We start from the raw sequence: 14833 nt of genomic DNA, 5'->3' as shown, positions 1-14833 counted from the left end.
ACAAAAAAGGTTAAGTTTACAGACTGTAGTGGAAGATCTTTAGCTTCTTACTCTGTCACCAGCTTTCATACCACAGTCGTGACTGGGCTACATTTTGAACTGCCTCCTCTGACACCAGCTGATCTGAATTCTGAAGAAGCCCCATGACGCTGCGCTGTTAAATCACTGTTGTGATTTGGGTCAAAAGTTTTGGGAAGAAGTTTCTGAACACCTCACCTTTTGAACATGCATCTTAAAATCAGTTCCTCACTGTTCTCTGGTCCTCCAGAGAATGCATCGCCTTTGCATGGGTTTGTGGGAAGGTGTGCGGAGGTGTGTCTTCGTCCCTCAAACGAAAAGACTGACAGAGCTGATGCAGAATTGAGGTTTTGTAGCTGAGCTGAATTTTTGCTGTGACTGAGGGTGGCCCCCCAGCTTCTGTTTAGACAGGAAACGCATAAATATGCAAACACTTGTAACCCATTATGCAAACTTCAGCTGCACATTTGAGTCCTTTGAACAGCTGCCACCAAATGTCATATCTGTTAAACACATTTCTCTTGGCATCTGCAGCTGAATCCTCTCCCTTTTGTACTTGTTTTTAAGGCTTAGAAAAACTCCTAAACCTTTAAGCCCTGCTTTTCTGCTTTTTTTTTTTTCCATGTGAGCTTCTCACATCAATCCAAATTTTCTGGCTCACATTAACTTATCCTTGTTCAGGGTCCACTGCGACATGACTTTGAGGCGCCTGCTCGGCTGCCTGTCCCTTCAGAGAACACTATGCGGTCATTAGTCCGCAGCATGTGCCAAATTCTTGGTACAGCTTAACTTGATGGGCAAGTGGAAGCATTCACTTCATCTTTTTCCTCTTATGCTCACACACGTCTACAGTTACACACTAAAGCCGTGTCTGGAGTTCCACTGAAGCCACTAGTTTTCAAATGTGTAGCTCCAACGTACCTGATGAGTAATCTAATTATCATTAGTACCTGCTAATACTGGCACTTAAGTGTGTGCGTGCGTGTTCTTTCCTTCTTTTTAAGCTTGTGTTGTAATAAAAATGAATTGGAAGTCCAAGATATGTGTTTAATTTTCCACATTTAAACAACATTCTTGACAGTGGAATGAAATACTTTGTCTGTCTGTGCATATATCAAACTTTGCGTGTGCTTGATGAATGTGTGTGTGTGTCTTCGTATCCTCCAGGTATGGTCATTTTTCAGGTATCAACAGGAAAGTCCAGCTGACCTACCTCCGAAACGGCCAACCTAAAGCCTCCAGTGAAGAAGAAGGTACAAATAAACACACACATTTTATATTGTGGCGTGTGGGGGCTGTGTCACAAGTCAGTGCTCTGTTATGTTGTGCAATAGATCATAATGACGTGTTGAAACCGCGGGTTTGTCCAAGTCAGAAGGGACAGATTGATCACCTACAGCAAAGGGATCCTCTAACGTTCCAAGATTTAAGGACTTGGAGGCAGGAGGAAAAAAATAAATCTTGTGTTTAATCGTCCAACACAAGTAACAGTAAAAATATGTGAATAAGAGCAGCTTTATTGTACACTCTCCCCTCTTCTTCTGCTTTGAGGTTAGAAACCTTTTCTTCGGTGTGCTGCACAGGAACTGCTGAGCATTCACAGAGCACAGAGGACAGTTGGAGTCGAGTTGAGCGTATACATGCAGGACTGATTTGACTCTCAACTGCATTATCTTGGTCTGTTAGTCCAGCTTTGAGTGGTTGGATTGCATATGATTCCAGCTCCACTAACGTGCTCACATGCGTTTTTGATGTCTGGCTTTGGTCTGACTAAGACAATAATTCGGCGCTTACTCTCTTTGGTTTTTCTTACAATTTATTCAGATGTTGGGTCATTCTCTCTGCGCACATAGAGAAGCTTCCAGGAAGAGAAGAACTTGTGACCCCAAGCGAACCAAATTCTCTTTTCAGCTGTTGTAATTTGTGAAACAACAAAAACCCAAATCTATATTATATAAAATGCTTTGCTGCTAAAACTGTCTGCTGCTGCTTTTCCAGACTTTAAGAAGGATGCTCCGTCTCTGCTCCTGGTGCTGAAGTGGGGTGGGGAGCTGACACCTGCGGGCCGGGTTCAGGCTGAAGAGCTGGGCAGGGCTTTCCGCTGCATGTACCCTGGAGGTCAAGGTACCAACCAGACACACACACACACACACACACACACACACACACACACTTACCAGTTGATGCAGTCAGAAAGGATTAACTACCTTTTCTCTATAAATTTTTTAACCGTTCATCTTAATGTTGGGGAACGCTATGACCTGTCAGCTGACATCTCACAGAAAGGTGGGCTTTGGAGGATTATTTTAGAGGCAGATTTCCAGGCTTTTAGCAGCCAATGCGTGATTTTTGGTCAAGAGTAAATTACAAATACAAAGGAATTTAAACTGTTCTTGAATTAGAAAATGTAAAATGAGTTGTAACGATAAAATTGTGGAGGGCGAACTCTGCGGTAGCCTTCATAACTTTGTTGACGCCATTACAAGTTCCAATCATACAGTTGGGCTACTAGATAAAAACTTCTTTGAGCCACTGTTTACCATAAAGGGAATAATCATTCTCAGTTTAAACAAAAAAAAAATAACCTGTTAGAATTATGTTAATAAATAGATTGCAGATCATCTCATCATCAATCTCATTACATTTAGATTCTCAAAGTCAAAGAAGGATCCTTAACAGCTAAGTTTCTTGGACTTTGCGTTATCAAGTCTCATATAATCTCACATAATACTGTCCGATAAGTGTTTTCGAATCCAAGAAAGGAGTCTTTCGAAACCTAAGAAGGACTACATTTGACTTTGAGAAGCACCTATTGTTTCCATCAGTGACTCTTCAGATACTTCCTTGTTTGACCCTGACTGTTCCCTCCTGACTTTGTCATTCAAGCTGTTGTCTTCGTTGTTCACTCAAGGCCATAAATGTGACTGGAATAAAGTTAGCACGTGTACGATTCCATCAAGCTCAATCTGCTTGAGTTAAGATTGCATTATCAACACAGGCTTTTTCATTCTGACTCTTTTTGGAGTCACAGATAAAACAACCACGCAGTGTCGCAGCGCGAGACAGACACAGTTGGTACTTTATTGGTTAGACCTGTCAAATGAAACGCAATCCTTTCCATCATCTCAGCTATAGATTTTACCTTTACAAAGAAGGGAAACTTTGGTTTTAATTGATGCTGTCATTTTTATTTTGCTCTGCTTATTGTTGAACTTTGTTTTCTTGTCTTTGAGAAGTTGAGATTCATGATGCCATTTGAAAGTGATTATTAGCCCAGTTTAACAGTGACCCATAGTAAATGTAAAATTACATTAACACTGGTATCATAAAGCTTTCTACATGAGAAAGGTGAGGCTGAGCTGTTGAATTGGATTTAGTATGAATAAACGGTCACATAACAAGATGGTAAGGGAGTGTAGGTTCTAATTATATTTTTAGGAGTAACTGTTTCCAGGTTGAAAATACTACTCACGCTGCCATCTAGCTGCTCCTACATGTTGCCCGCTACTTGCGCAGTGCTTGCTAGTTGGCAGCTGTGTATCACCACGATAAAGTTGGTTGTGGACTACAGCACAACAACATGCAGTCTTGTTTTTCCTTCATTAAAGATTGAGTTGGGAGACTCTGATCCTTTAAACCAGTGCTTCTCAAAGTGTGGGGCGCGCCCCACTGGTGGGGAACGGAGACATGGCAAGTGGGGCGCGACAAACGGGAGGATATTTTAAATTTTATGCCCATCTTAAATGCTTTTCTTTATTTACAATAAAGATAATTCACTAAACAAAACACCCACACACAAACAAAGTAATAATGAATGGCTAAAATTATGAGAGAGCATTGGGAGACCGGGAGAAAAACGTAACCTGGAACTAAAGTGCAAAAACTGATTGACGTCGGGTTGTTTTTTTTAGAGATGCTTAACTCGAATCTTTTGGGTGATCCGGGCTGATCGGATCATTTCGAGGAGGGGATCCTCGAAATGATCCGATCACTTGAGTCACGTATTAAAAAAAAAAAAAAAAAAAAAAAAAAAAACTTTCTGCTGTTTAGTGGCTATGCGCCTCGCCTTTTTTTTTTTTGTCCCATTTATCAATTCATTTTGATAAATCTAAGAGCAGCCTACGGCTACAAGTTCATTCATTTATTTTTGTCAAGTAATAATTCAATGCCATTTTATCTGAAAGCCAGACAACAGCTAGTGTGTGCATTTACACAGCGACAAATGTGGTAGCATTAGGTGAGGCAATGCTGAGTTTAGACCTACAAGTAAACAACATGGAATGATCTTGCCCTCCCTATATCACTAAATGATTCTTTTTCAACGACTGTACAAGATGCATGAAGCCACGCTAACCGAGCCTGTAGCGAGCTACAGAGGCTTCAGCAGTCAGATGGGTTGACGAGTCGACAATCCTTGCTGCCGGCAGAATCGAAACTTAAAATGATCCGAGTTGGCATGGATCCGCTACTTGCCCGTCTGACCGCTGAATCGCGGGCTCTGGGTGACTCAGCGGGTCAGACGGGCAAGTAGCGGATCCGTGCCAACTCGGATCATTTTAAGTTTCGATTCTGCCGCGTGACTCGTCTGGCCGTGAGTCACCCAGAGCCGGCATGATTCGCCAGACTCAGGCACCCGCTTCCACACAGAAACAACTCAATATACGATCTGACCGAGCAAGGATCCGTCAAAGTGGCTGGCTTAACTAGAGAAAAAAAATGCAACGCTACGAAGTTGGAACATAAGTGGTGGTGTGGCTCATTTATACAACTAAGAGTTGCGAGCGAGCAGAGAGATAGAGCCGAGCGCGAGCAGAGTGAACCGTTCGAGCAGTTACGAGTCAGTGGGGATTCGTCCCGTCCGGACGGATCGCAAGTCCGGACGGATCAGTAGGGGGCATGGCTCACTTAACCGGCTCGTGACAAACGGGGCGGGAGTTAGGTTTCGTTTCACTCAGTGTGTCTGTGACTGTGTTCGTGACTGAACACCATGCTTGAGAAAGACCGTAGTCTAGTAGGCAACTAAAGAGGGAACACACACACACACACACACATATATATATATATATATATATATATATATATATTCCGGTTTAATCTTTTTTTTTATTTTTTTTTTAAGGCGGATCAAATGCATGCCACCATCCGGTCTGCCCGGGTGACGTATTTATCCGGGTTGAAAACCGGATAACCCGGATTTTGTTACAGCTCTAGTTTTTTTGCGGCTGGACAGCAAGGTAGCAGGTAGCTAACTGTGAGCAACATGGATACATTTGTGGCTCGGAAGTTATGAGTCATTGTCTCCATTAACTCGTTCACTGACTCACCGCTGCTACTGTTAGCTAACTGTTAAGAGGAGACATGCCACACAACTATTATTCTAACTGCAATTGCGTAAATGTATAAAGCTAATTGCTGTATTAGCTCCGTGGCTGAAGCGGAGCTCACAGCTCACAGCTCATAGCTCACTCTCCCTCCCAGCTCGTAGAGCCCCTCCCATACCCGAGAAACTCGCCAGCTCTCTGCTCCGCACAGTTCAGGACTCATGATTCAGGACTCATGATTCAGAACTCATGATTCAGAACTCATGATTCAAGATTCGCCGTTCATAGCTCACTCGCTCTCCCTCGTAGAAACTCACTGCTCCACACGGTTCAGGACTCATGATTTATACCCGACTCACAGCTCACAGCTCCCGCTCCCTTCCGGGTTTATTTTGAAGGAAGCGGGATCTGTACAATCTGTACATAATTATCTTATTTTAATGGTGCAGTGTTGAATGTTAGAGTATTATTATTTCTTCACTATTGTTTAGGTTAGGCCTATGTAAATGTTCTATTTGTGCACAGTTTCATACATTTTATTATAATTTTAATATAATTATATATTATTACAATTGCACTGTTTCGCACTGAATGTTAATTTATTGGCTATTTGGGTTATTTGAATTTATTTAGAGAGAAAGAAAGAAAAATAAATGTTTGGCCTTGGAGACTTCTGGATTTTTAGCCTTCTTCACAATGATTTGGGACGTGGTTTGGAACTTGTTTGTAAATTACTCTGGGTGATTGATTCACGTGACTCGAAAACCCGATTCATTTTAGTGAGTGACTCATACAAACTCGAGTATCCCATCACTATAACACACCCCTGTCACGTTAACAAGCCACTGGATTTCTTTAAAAGAAAATCGACAGCAGGAGCAACGCATGGTAAAGGCTGCTTCGGTTAACAGTCAAGCACAAATGGCCTCACACAAAGTTGCATACAGAATCCCACAATGCAACCACATGCTTCTCAGCTGTGGCATCTCTGAAAACAAAACACAGATCTCAGCTCAACATTGAGCATGACTTAAGAGTGGCAGTTTCAAGCCTGTAACCACGTTTTGAGAAGTTGTGCAGAGCAAAACAGGCTCATTGCAGCCACTAATGCAGGGATACATTTTAGTTTTTTTTGTTTTTTGCACAGATTGCAAATGAAACGCTTTTATTTTCTCTTTTTGAACTTTGTGTTATTTGATGTTATTGATTTTGATTCATTATAAAATATGATGTTACTTGGTGTTAGTTCAATCGAGTTGAAATGTAATTTATCAATATTTTTGTTGGGGCGACGGCGGCAGGTGGGGCTTGGAAATCCCCACTTGTTCAAAGTGGGGAATGACCAAAAAAGTTTGAGAACCACTGCTTTAAACCGAAGGAAAATGTGATGAATAAGAGAAGAAACCTGTCAGTCACCTGAAAGTTTTTCTTCCACTTTATCTGCTGAGTCCTTAACTGACCTATGTTACTCATTTGTATTCTTTTTTTTTTTTTTCCCAGGCTTTCCTTCTTAATGCTTAGTTTCATAGTGCATGCAAAACATCTCCCAAACTGCCCAAACAACCTGAAGCAGAACTAAAAGTCAATGCAATGATGAGATGCAACCTATCCCTTTGTTGCTTCTTTTTTTTCCTGAAAAGAAGGCAGCCTTTCCCATCCCAGCCACTGTTTTCATGCCTCTTTCTTCACCACAACGTTTGAACTCAATTAACTCTGCTCTTCTCTTCTTACCTGTCGTTGCGCTGTGTACACTACTAGCCAGTAATCGCCGGTCCCTTGGCTGTGAGTCCCCTATTGACTTTGGTAAGAGAAGGGTTTCCTGGCTGTCACCTCTCCGCCACTCCTCTCTCATTATGCGCGTTTGTCGCTCCGTCCACTAACGTGATCTGTCCTCATCTCATTGTGATTTTGGTTAATCACTCCCGGCGACTTGTCCTGTTTGCCTGACACTGAGATTGCTGTGGATTGCTTGTGTTGTCGTCAATGTGCTGTGGAGCTGATCCACACAGCAAATGTTGCTTTGTTTACTGGTTCAAGCATTCATGGGCCGGTAAAGTGACTGCAGTTCTGCTAACGCGGATCATCTCGCACTAATCTAATTGCATTTTTAATTTAACTTAACTTTTGTTTTTTTATGTTTTTTTTTTTTGCCCATATTTTCTTTGAAAATAGCCAATTCATATTTGCCTGCATTGGAGCTTGGAACAAGTCCCCATCACATTTTTTTTTTTTTTTTTTTTTGGGTCAAAAAAGGAATGAAAGCACAATATATGGATAGGATAACATCAGGCTACCTGGCTGTACTCTGGAGGGACATGCATGAAGCATCAGTGTGATTTGATCTGTAGCATTAGGATGCATCCACCCCCTAAAGACTGAAAATCTAAATAAAAACACTGGTTTGCAAACCACTTAAGCCAATATTTCACTCACAATAGAACACAGAATGTTGAAAGTGAGACATTTTGCTAATTCATGAAAAAGATTAGCTGGTCTTAAATTTGATGGCAGCAGAACATCTAAAACAAATTGGGGCAGGGCCGTGTTTCCCACTGTGTAGCGTCTCTTCTTTTAACAACAGTCTGTAAATGTCTGGGAACTGAGAGTGAAAAACCGGTTATAAGACCTTTGGGAGCAGAATGTTGTTCCATTCTTGTCTGACTGGGCTCGACAGTCCTGGATCATCCAGGACCGGGAGTCTTCTATTTGGAAAGTCACGCTGTTGTAACAGATGCAGTGTGCGGTTTAGCATCGTCTTGTTGAAATATGCAACAAGTCTTCCCTAAAAAAGATGTTATGTAGTTCTAAAACCTGTATTTACCTTCCCGCATTGATGGAGCCTGTCTAGATGTATAAGTGGCCATTTCCATGGCTCAGGCAACCTGTGTTCACAGGTAGGGGTTTCTGGGAGAGTAGTGCGCTCATTTCCACGACAGAATCCTGACTGTTGAAGATTACAGGTGCCCAGTGGTGATATCCCACAGAGATGTCAAAGAGATTCTCAAAAGTCTTTTATGATATCATGGACTGTAGATTATGGAACACTCAACTTTGCGTTGAGGAACATTATTCTTAAAATGCTTCACCTGGTGTACACAGTTTTTTGCAGATTGCCGAAACCTTTACTTCTAAGAGACTCTGCCTCTATGAGGTGCTCTTTTTACACCCCGTCATTTTAATGACCTGTTGTTATTTACTATAATTACCTGCAACATTACCCTTTTCCAGCCTTTTGTTGTTCTGTCCCTTTTTTTTTTTTTGTGACGTGTTGCTGCCATCAAATGTCTCGCTTCCAACAAGTTTTCTATGTTCTACTGTGTATAAATATAGTTTCATGCTACATTTTATTTAGTGTCCCAACTTTTTTGGCTCTGGTTTGTATGTTAATCACATAAAAAAAAATGTATTTTGTCTCTTACAAAAAGGTAATCTAGTGTATTTGGTTTAATCTGCAGGGGTGCTCATGAATTTCGGGGGTTTACTCGATGTATATTCACTTCACTTTCACTTCATTTTATTCACAGCCTAAACCACAGCATTCAAGTTTACATTTAAGGGAAATGAAGCATCAAAATCTTACAAAGCAGTTTGAGAATCATGCATTTGAACTGAAATTGATGGCGTATCTGCACAGGTGCTGTATGTTTATTGTTCAATGGAAATCTGTGGTACTTTTGGGCGTAATCGGCACATCTATTTTTTTTTTTTTTTTTATTTATTTATTTTTTTTACTCTCTTATCTTTCAACTATCGACTCAGCCCTCTCTTGAAAATTACTACACTGAACATGTCACTCCTGAGACCAGACCAGTTAATGGCCGTGCTCCGCTTTCTGTGCCATCCATCAGGTGACTATGCTGGGTTTCCTGGCTGCGGCCTCCTGCGCCTGCACAGCACTTACCGCCACGATCTGAAGATCTACGCCTCTGATGAGGGCAGGGTGCAGATGACAGCAGCAGCTTTTGCCAAGGTAACTCCGTCGCCCCACCAGGGTTACTAAACTTTCTTTTCAAAAATATTCTTAAATCTCTCTTCTTTTTTTCCCACTTTAAGTTATTTTCTCTTTATTTCTCACATTATAACTACAGTGCACTCTTTCTGGTGTCTCTGCAGGGCCTGCTGGCTCTGGAGGGGGAGCTGACTCCAATCCTGGTTCAGATGGTAAAGAGTGCCAACATGAACGGACTACTGGACAGTGACAGTGACTCTCTGACTGACTGCCAACAGAAGGTGAAGGCCAGGCTGCATGAGATCATGCAGAAGGATCAGGAGTTTACACAGGAGGACTATCAGAAGGTATTTGTCAAGCGCTGAATCATAAAATGAAAGTTTGAATAGCCTCATTTGATAAAACAAATGTTGCAACTTCCTCTGGTTTTTTATTTATTTCTTTTAGTAAGTTTGGGTAAGTTCAGTTTAAACAGTCAGACGTGCTTCTTAAGTCTTGGCTGATAAGATTATCCAAGTCCCTCCACATTTAATTCTTTGATTCTTTGTTTTCATTGTTTCCCAGTTGGCCCCAACAAGCAGTCCATCGCTGGTGAACTCTATGAAGGTCATAGAAAATCCAGTCACAACCTGTGACAAGGTGTATGCGCTGATCCAGAGCCTCAACTCGCAGATCCGGAAGAGACTGGAGGACCCCAAGTCTGCAGGTAGGGTGAAACAGCTGAACAACTGAAGCAAGCCTTCTCTTTTAGTTTCTATGGCAAGAATAAGATATATTCAGGAAAGGTTCAAATCTCACGATGTTGTTTATTTTAAGCTTCACTGGAAGATGTTAGGATTGATCATCCAGTGCTTCTCTGCAGACTTGCAGCTTTATCACAGTGAGACATTGGAGCTGATGCTGCAGCGCTGGTCCAAGCTGGAGAGAGACTTCCGCACGAAGAACGGGCGCTACGACATCAGCAAGATCCCAGACATCTACGACTGCATCAAATACGACTCGCAGCACAACGCTTCGCTTGGCTTGGAGGACAAGTTGGAGCTGTTCAGACTGTCTCGTGCTCTGGCTGACATAGTCATCCCACAGGTTAAAGCAGATCTGTGTTCTTAAACTCTGCATCGGGTAGTTGTAGTTGACAGCATGTTTTTCTGAATTGTTTGTTTCTAAGGCTCCATCTCTCTCGCTATCTCTAACCATGTCTATGTTAAAAAGAAACGGATGTTGATATTTAAATGGCTCTTTGCTTTTCCACATAAATCCCATCAGGAGTATGGCATCACCAAAGCAGAGAAACTGGACATTGCTCAGGCTTACTGTGTTCCTCTGATGAAGAAAATCCAGCTGGACCTGCAGAGGACGCACGAGGATGAGGCCGTCAACAAGCTGCACCCTCTGTGAGAATAGTCATTGAAGCCCCCCCCGTGTCTTTGAGCCCTGGAATAATGATTCCTCATATTACTTCTTGTTCAGGTATTCTCGGGGGGTGATGTCTCCTGGTCGTCATGTTCGCACACGCCTTTACTTCACAAGCGAGAGCCACGTTCACTCCCTGCTCAGCATGTTCCGCTATGGAGGACTTCTGGATGTATGCGCTGTTTTGTTTATTTCATCATTCAGATTTTTTTGTTTTGTGTTTGTTCTTTGCATATCTTCTTCTGATGGGCATTTAACAGGACTACCCAGGACAATGACTAACTTCTCGTGATTATAGTATTAGAAAGCATTGGACTAACTGAGGTGTTCGTGCATGCTTCATGGCTTTTTGATTTTGTGTGGGTTATCAGGAGGTGAAGGACCAGCAGTGGAAACAGGCGATGGACTACCTAAGCGCTGTAACTGAACTCAACTACATGACGCAGATAGTCATCATGCTGTATGAAGACAACAACAAGGTCGGCCTAGTGCGCATGGCGTCACTTATTCATTCCGCTACAGCTTCATTTTCTGGTTTACAGATTCCTTCAAGGACTCTCTTGTGTGTTTGTGTGTATGTGCTGAGCAGGACCCCTCCTCAGAGGAGCGTTTCCATGTGGAGCTTCACTTCAGTCCAGGAGTCAAAGGGTGCGAGGATGAAGAGAACGTGCCTCTTGGCTTCGGATTCCGCCCTGCTTCCTCAGAGGTGTGTCGGTGTGTTTTTTTTTTTTTTTGGGGGGGGGGGCGTTATAAAGTGCTTGTGCTAGTTACTACATTATTAATATTTTTTTCTTTAACATTAGAAGATGCATAAGAGTTGAGAAATTATATGAATGATCCGGTCATTCATGCGTGTATCTTCGTGGTTGTTACTGCAGCTGCCTTTCTACCACTTTTGCACATTTTGGTAAACTTTGTACCTAAAATTAAGCCAATTTTTGCGAACTGCTGCAACAACATGGACAAAGTTTAAAGGTACTTCATTAGCCGCTTTCGGACAGAGTCGTTCTAAGAACGCAGTTATCAGAACTGTCCTACTCGAATTTCGTTCTGATAACTGTCCTTCTGTTTCAGTCTGCATTCGCACATGAGTCGGGACCTGATAGGGACTGATGCGCTGCGCGCAGCCGTCTGCATCAGTGACGTGTTACGTTAGCCGTTTAGCGCTACATTCAACAACAAAACAAAACCCGTAAAAGTAGGAGAGAAGAAAAAACACCACAAAGAAGCTAATATGGAGAGCGGGGAGGCCACCGTGTTCATGGTCTGCATGATGGTGATATTAATCATGGACGATCACATCAGGTGTCTAATATCAGGCTGGAAGAGCACACAGAGAGAGTCAGTAGATACTTTTTCATTTCATGAAGGAAGAAAGGAGAGCAGAGCGCTGCAGACAAATGAGACCAGTGTAAGTTTAACTTATTAAACACCCGCCGGTTGTGTCTGTGTCATATGAGGAAACATTTCAGCCGTGATAGCATGACATGGGGCGTAGCTACCGACCACCAAACACCTCCGTCAGATGCGTTCTATAGACCATGAAAAGACCCGACCTCGGAGAAGGAGCTAAATAGTTATAGGAACTAAGGGAGAAAGCCCCGAGTTCCTGTGTGTCCGAACACAGGAGAAAACGGCCCCGCGGATTAAAAGGTTATTAGAACTGCTAAAGGTTCCTAAAGTCCGAAAGCGGCTATTGTTACATTTAGTTCTTGGTAATAACCTAACATCTAACTCTGCCACTAGTAGGGATACCATTCAATCGTGAAGTAAAAATCTGCAAAAAATAAAAGGGGGAATCCATTGAATTGTTTGAAGTCACTGCAGGGTGGTAATTCAGTAGAAAAAGAGAAAAAATGCAAACAACTTAAGTGGGCATCAGTTGGAGGATAAAAGGAGAGGGCTCTTCCTCAGTTAATCACTTGGAATATCTGGCATATTGTATCATATCTGAGTCATGTCATTTTAATCTTTGCTGGGTCCGAAACGGTGTGTCTATGTGTCTCTATATGTTGCGCCGTGTCGTCTGAAACAGCATATTATTGAACCACACCCAATCCATTCAAGTACTTCCCAGCTCCCAATCTGTAGCAACTCTTCTTTTATGGTGCTTTAGCAGTTTTTTGTTTTCTTCTCTGCTCGCTGCCCATCTTTCGCCGCAGGCTGAAAACCCACCTCTTCAGGAAACACTACCCTGATCCGCCCTCTTAGGACATCATCTGCTTCGTCCTAGCTTCTTACGCACTTATTTGTTTCCTAAATTGTCTTTGTTTTCTAAATTGTCTTCCCATCTGTCTAGGTACCTGACTTATTGCACTTACTCTAGCACTAGTTTTGCTCTTAGCTGTTTGGTTATGGAAGGAAATGCACTTATGATTTCTTGTGACCTGAGGTTCTTTTGCCTACCAATGTTGAACGCACTTATTGTAAGTCGCTTTGGATAAAAGCGTCTGCAAAATGACCGTAGTGTAATGTAATGTAATGTTATAGCGGAACCGTCTGGTATGAGATGTATTCATAAAATGCTTTTAAAGTGATGCTGGGGTCAAGAAATAAACAGAGCTGCATGATCCACTATCCCATCATTACAGAAACAGTTTTGCTCTTCAGATAAGAAATCAAGTTTCAGTTGTGTTCATCCACATAGAGGATTAAACTAATGTCTGAATGTGGCTAAAAATAACGTTTTCTGCGATAAACATTTTTTGTGATAGATAGTTTTAGTAATCGTGTGTTTTATAGTTGACTGATGCTACTGACAGTGCACCAGCCACAGGTTTGCTTCAGTGGCTTTTTTTCTTTAGAGAAGACTTTTTGAAAGGTTCATCTTTTCCTTTTCATTTCATATTTTCTAACCAATCAGAATGAAGACAAAAAGCCGGATCAGGGCAGTCTGGAGGACCTCTCCCAGGACCAGACAGATGAGGCACTTCTTGTCTCAGAGTCAATTAATATCCAGCGAAGATCACCCATGATTCGCAATCGCAAGACAGGCTCCATGGAGGTACCACTCTGTAGTGATAGTCTTAGCAATAGGCAGCGCGTAATGACTGTGTGTTTTTCTATGGAAAGTACAGCATAGCATTTTACTGTTATCTCTTAAGGTGAGCGCTTCTTTGTTTTTCTTTAACGTCACAAATGCAGTGGTTTTATTTAGACATTGGGTCCCTGAATAAGTGTGGTAACCATTTCAGTCTTAACCCCTGATATCCATAGGTCCTCTCTGAGACCTCCCCCACACATTCCTCCAAAGGCAGCACCTCCCATCGACTCTTCCAATCGTGCTCGCGCCAGTCTCCTGAGATCAAACCAGCCGGTGGCCTAGGTGGGCATCTAATTTTTGATGTGTGTGTGTGTGAGGGGGAGAGTGTTTGTTCTTTACCTGTGTGTGTGTTACAGATACCCTGATCTCATGGCACATCTATTTCCACTCCTCATCACAAGCGCCAACTGTTTTTTTTTTTTTTCTTCACTCTTCCACCTTTCCATACCTCTTTTAGACCCTCCCTCATTTCTATGTGCATGCATTAGAACCCCTCCTCTTTCTGATGGTCGCATAGCTTCCAACCCAGCTTAGTTTAAGATCAAACAGGATCAGACTTCAAACTATTCAGGCAAGAGGTCAGCAGGGAGGAGTTGTGTTCGCAGCCAGCAGCAGGATTTCTGGTGCTCATTGACATAGTGATATTCCCTCTTGGTGATGAGGCAACTACATAGGTGAGCATGCTATAGGTGCTTCGATTTCTCAATTTTTAATTTTTTTTGCCAAGGCATACACAGGAAATTAATGTCAGAGGTTCAGACTGAATCATTTAGCTCACCAGTCACTGATGTAGGTCCATCTGGTTAATCTAAGTATTAAACATTACATTAAAGAGTTGACTTGAAGGTCTGAATTGCTTCCATATTCCACCTATAAACTCTAAATTCTCTGAATTACATAGTAGTTGTTTTAATGTCATTATGATTCATAGTAATGGGGTGTGGGACAGTATATGTTGCAAAAGACCTCTGTTACAGTATGCGTTGGAAGTAATCAGTTTGTCCAAAGATTTTATGCGATTTATGTTTAGTTTTTTTTTCTTATTATAACTTTGATCTTTTCAGTGGATAGAGGGCAGAACTGTGCACC

General features: G+C 42.1%; 1 protein-coding gene across 8 annotated transcripts in view; it reads left to right on the top strand.

Moving 5' to 3' along the window:
- The window catches only part of ppip5k1b (diphosphoinositol pentakisphosphate kinase 1b), a 48400-nt gene that overhangs the window by 14624 nt on the left and 18943 nt on the right, over positions 1–14833 (top strand). For 5 of the 8 annotated variants that reach the window (XM_075470414.1, XM_075470419.1, XM_075470418.1 and 2 more), the window contains 13 exons: positions 1186–1271; positions 2017–2142; positions 7098–7142; positions 9188–9309; positions 9453–9635; positions 9853–9994; positions 10151–10374; positions 10555–10682; positions 10759–10873; positions 11073–11180; positions 11291–11407; positions 13565–13705; positions 13918–14026. In XM_075470414.1, the coding sequence (XP_075326529.1) occupies positions 1186–1271; positions 2017–2142; positions 7098–7142; positions 9188–9309; positions 9453–9635; positions 9853–9994; positions 10151–10374; positions 10555–10682; positions 10759–10873; positions 11073–11180; positions 11291–11407; positions 13565–13705; positions 13918–14026 (1646 nt within the window). The remainder of the gene's footprint in view (positions 1–1185; positions 1272–2016; positions 2143–7097; positions 7143–9187; positions 9310–9452; positions 9636–9852; positions 9995–10150; positions 10375–10554; positions 10683–10758; positions 10874–11072; positions 11181–11290; positions 11408–13564; positions 13706–13917; positions 14027–14833) is intronic. The other 3 variants (XM_075470420.1, XM_075470417.1, XM_075470415.1) reach the window with 1 other exon arrangement.

This window comes from Odontesthes bonariensis, chromosome 7, assembly GCF_027942865.1.
Source record: "Odontesthes bonariensis isolate fOdoBon6 chromosome 7, fOdoBon6.hap1, whole genome shotgun sequence".
In the NCBI taxonomy this organism is placed as follows: Eukaryota; Metazoa; Chordata; class Actinopteri; order Atheriniformes; family Atherinopsidae; genus Odontesthes; species Odontesthes bonariensis.
This window is presented reverse-complemented; position numbering and strand designations above follow the sequence as displayed.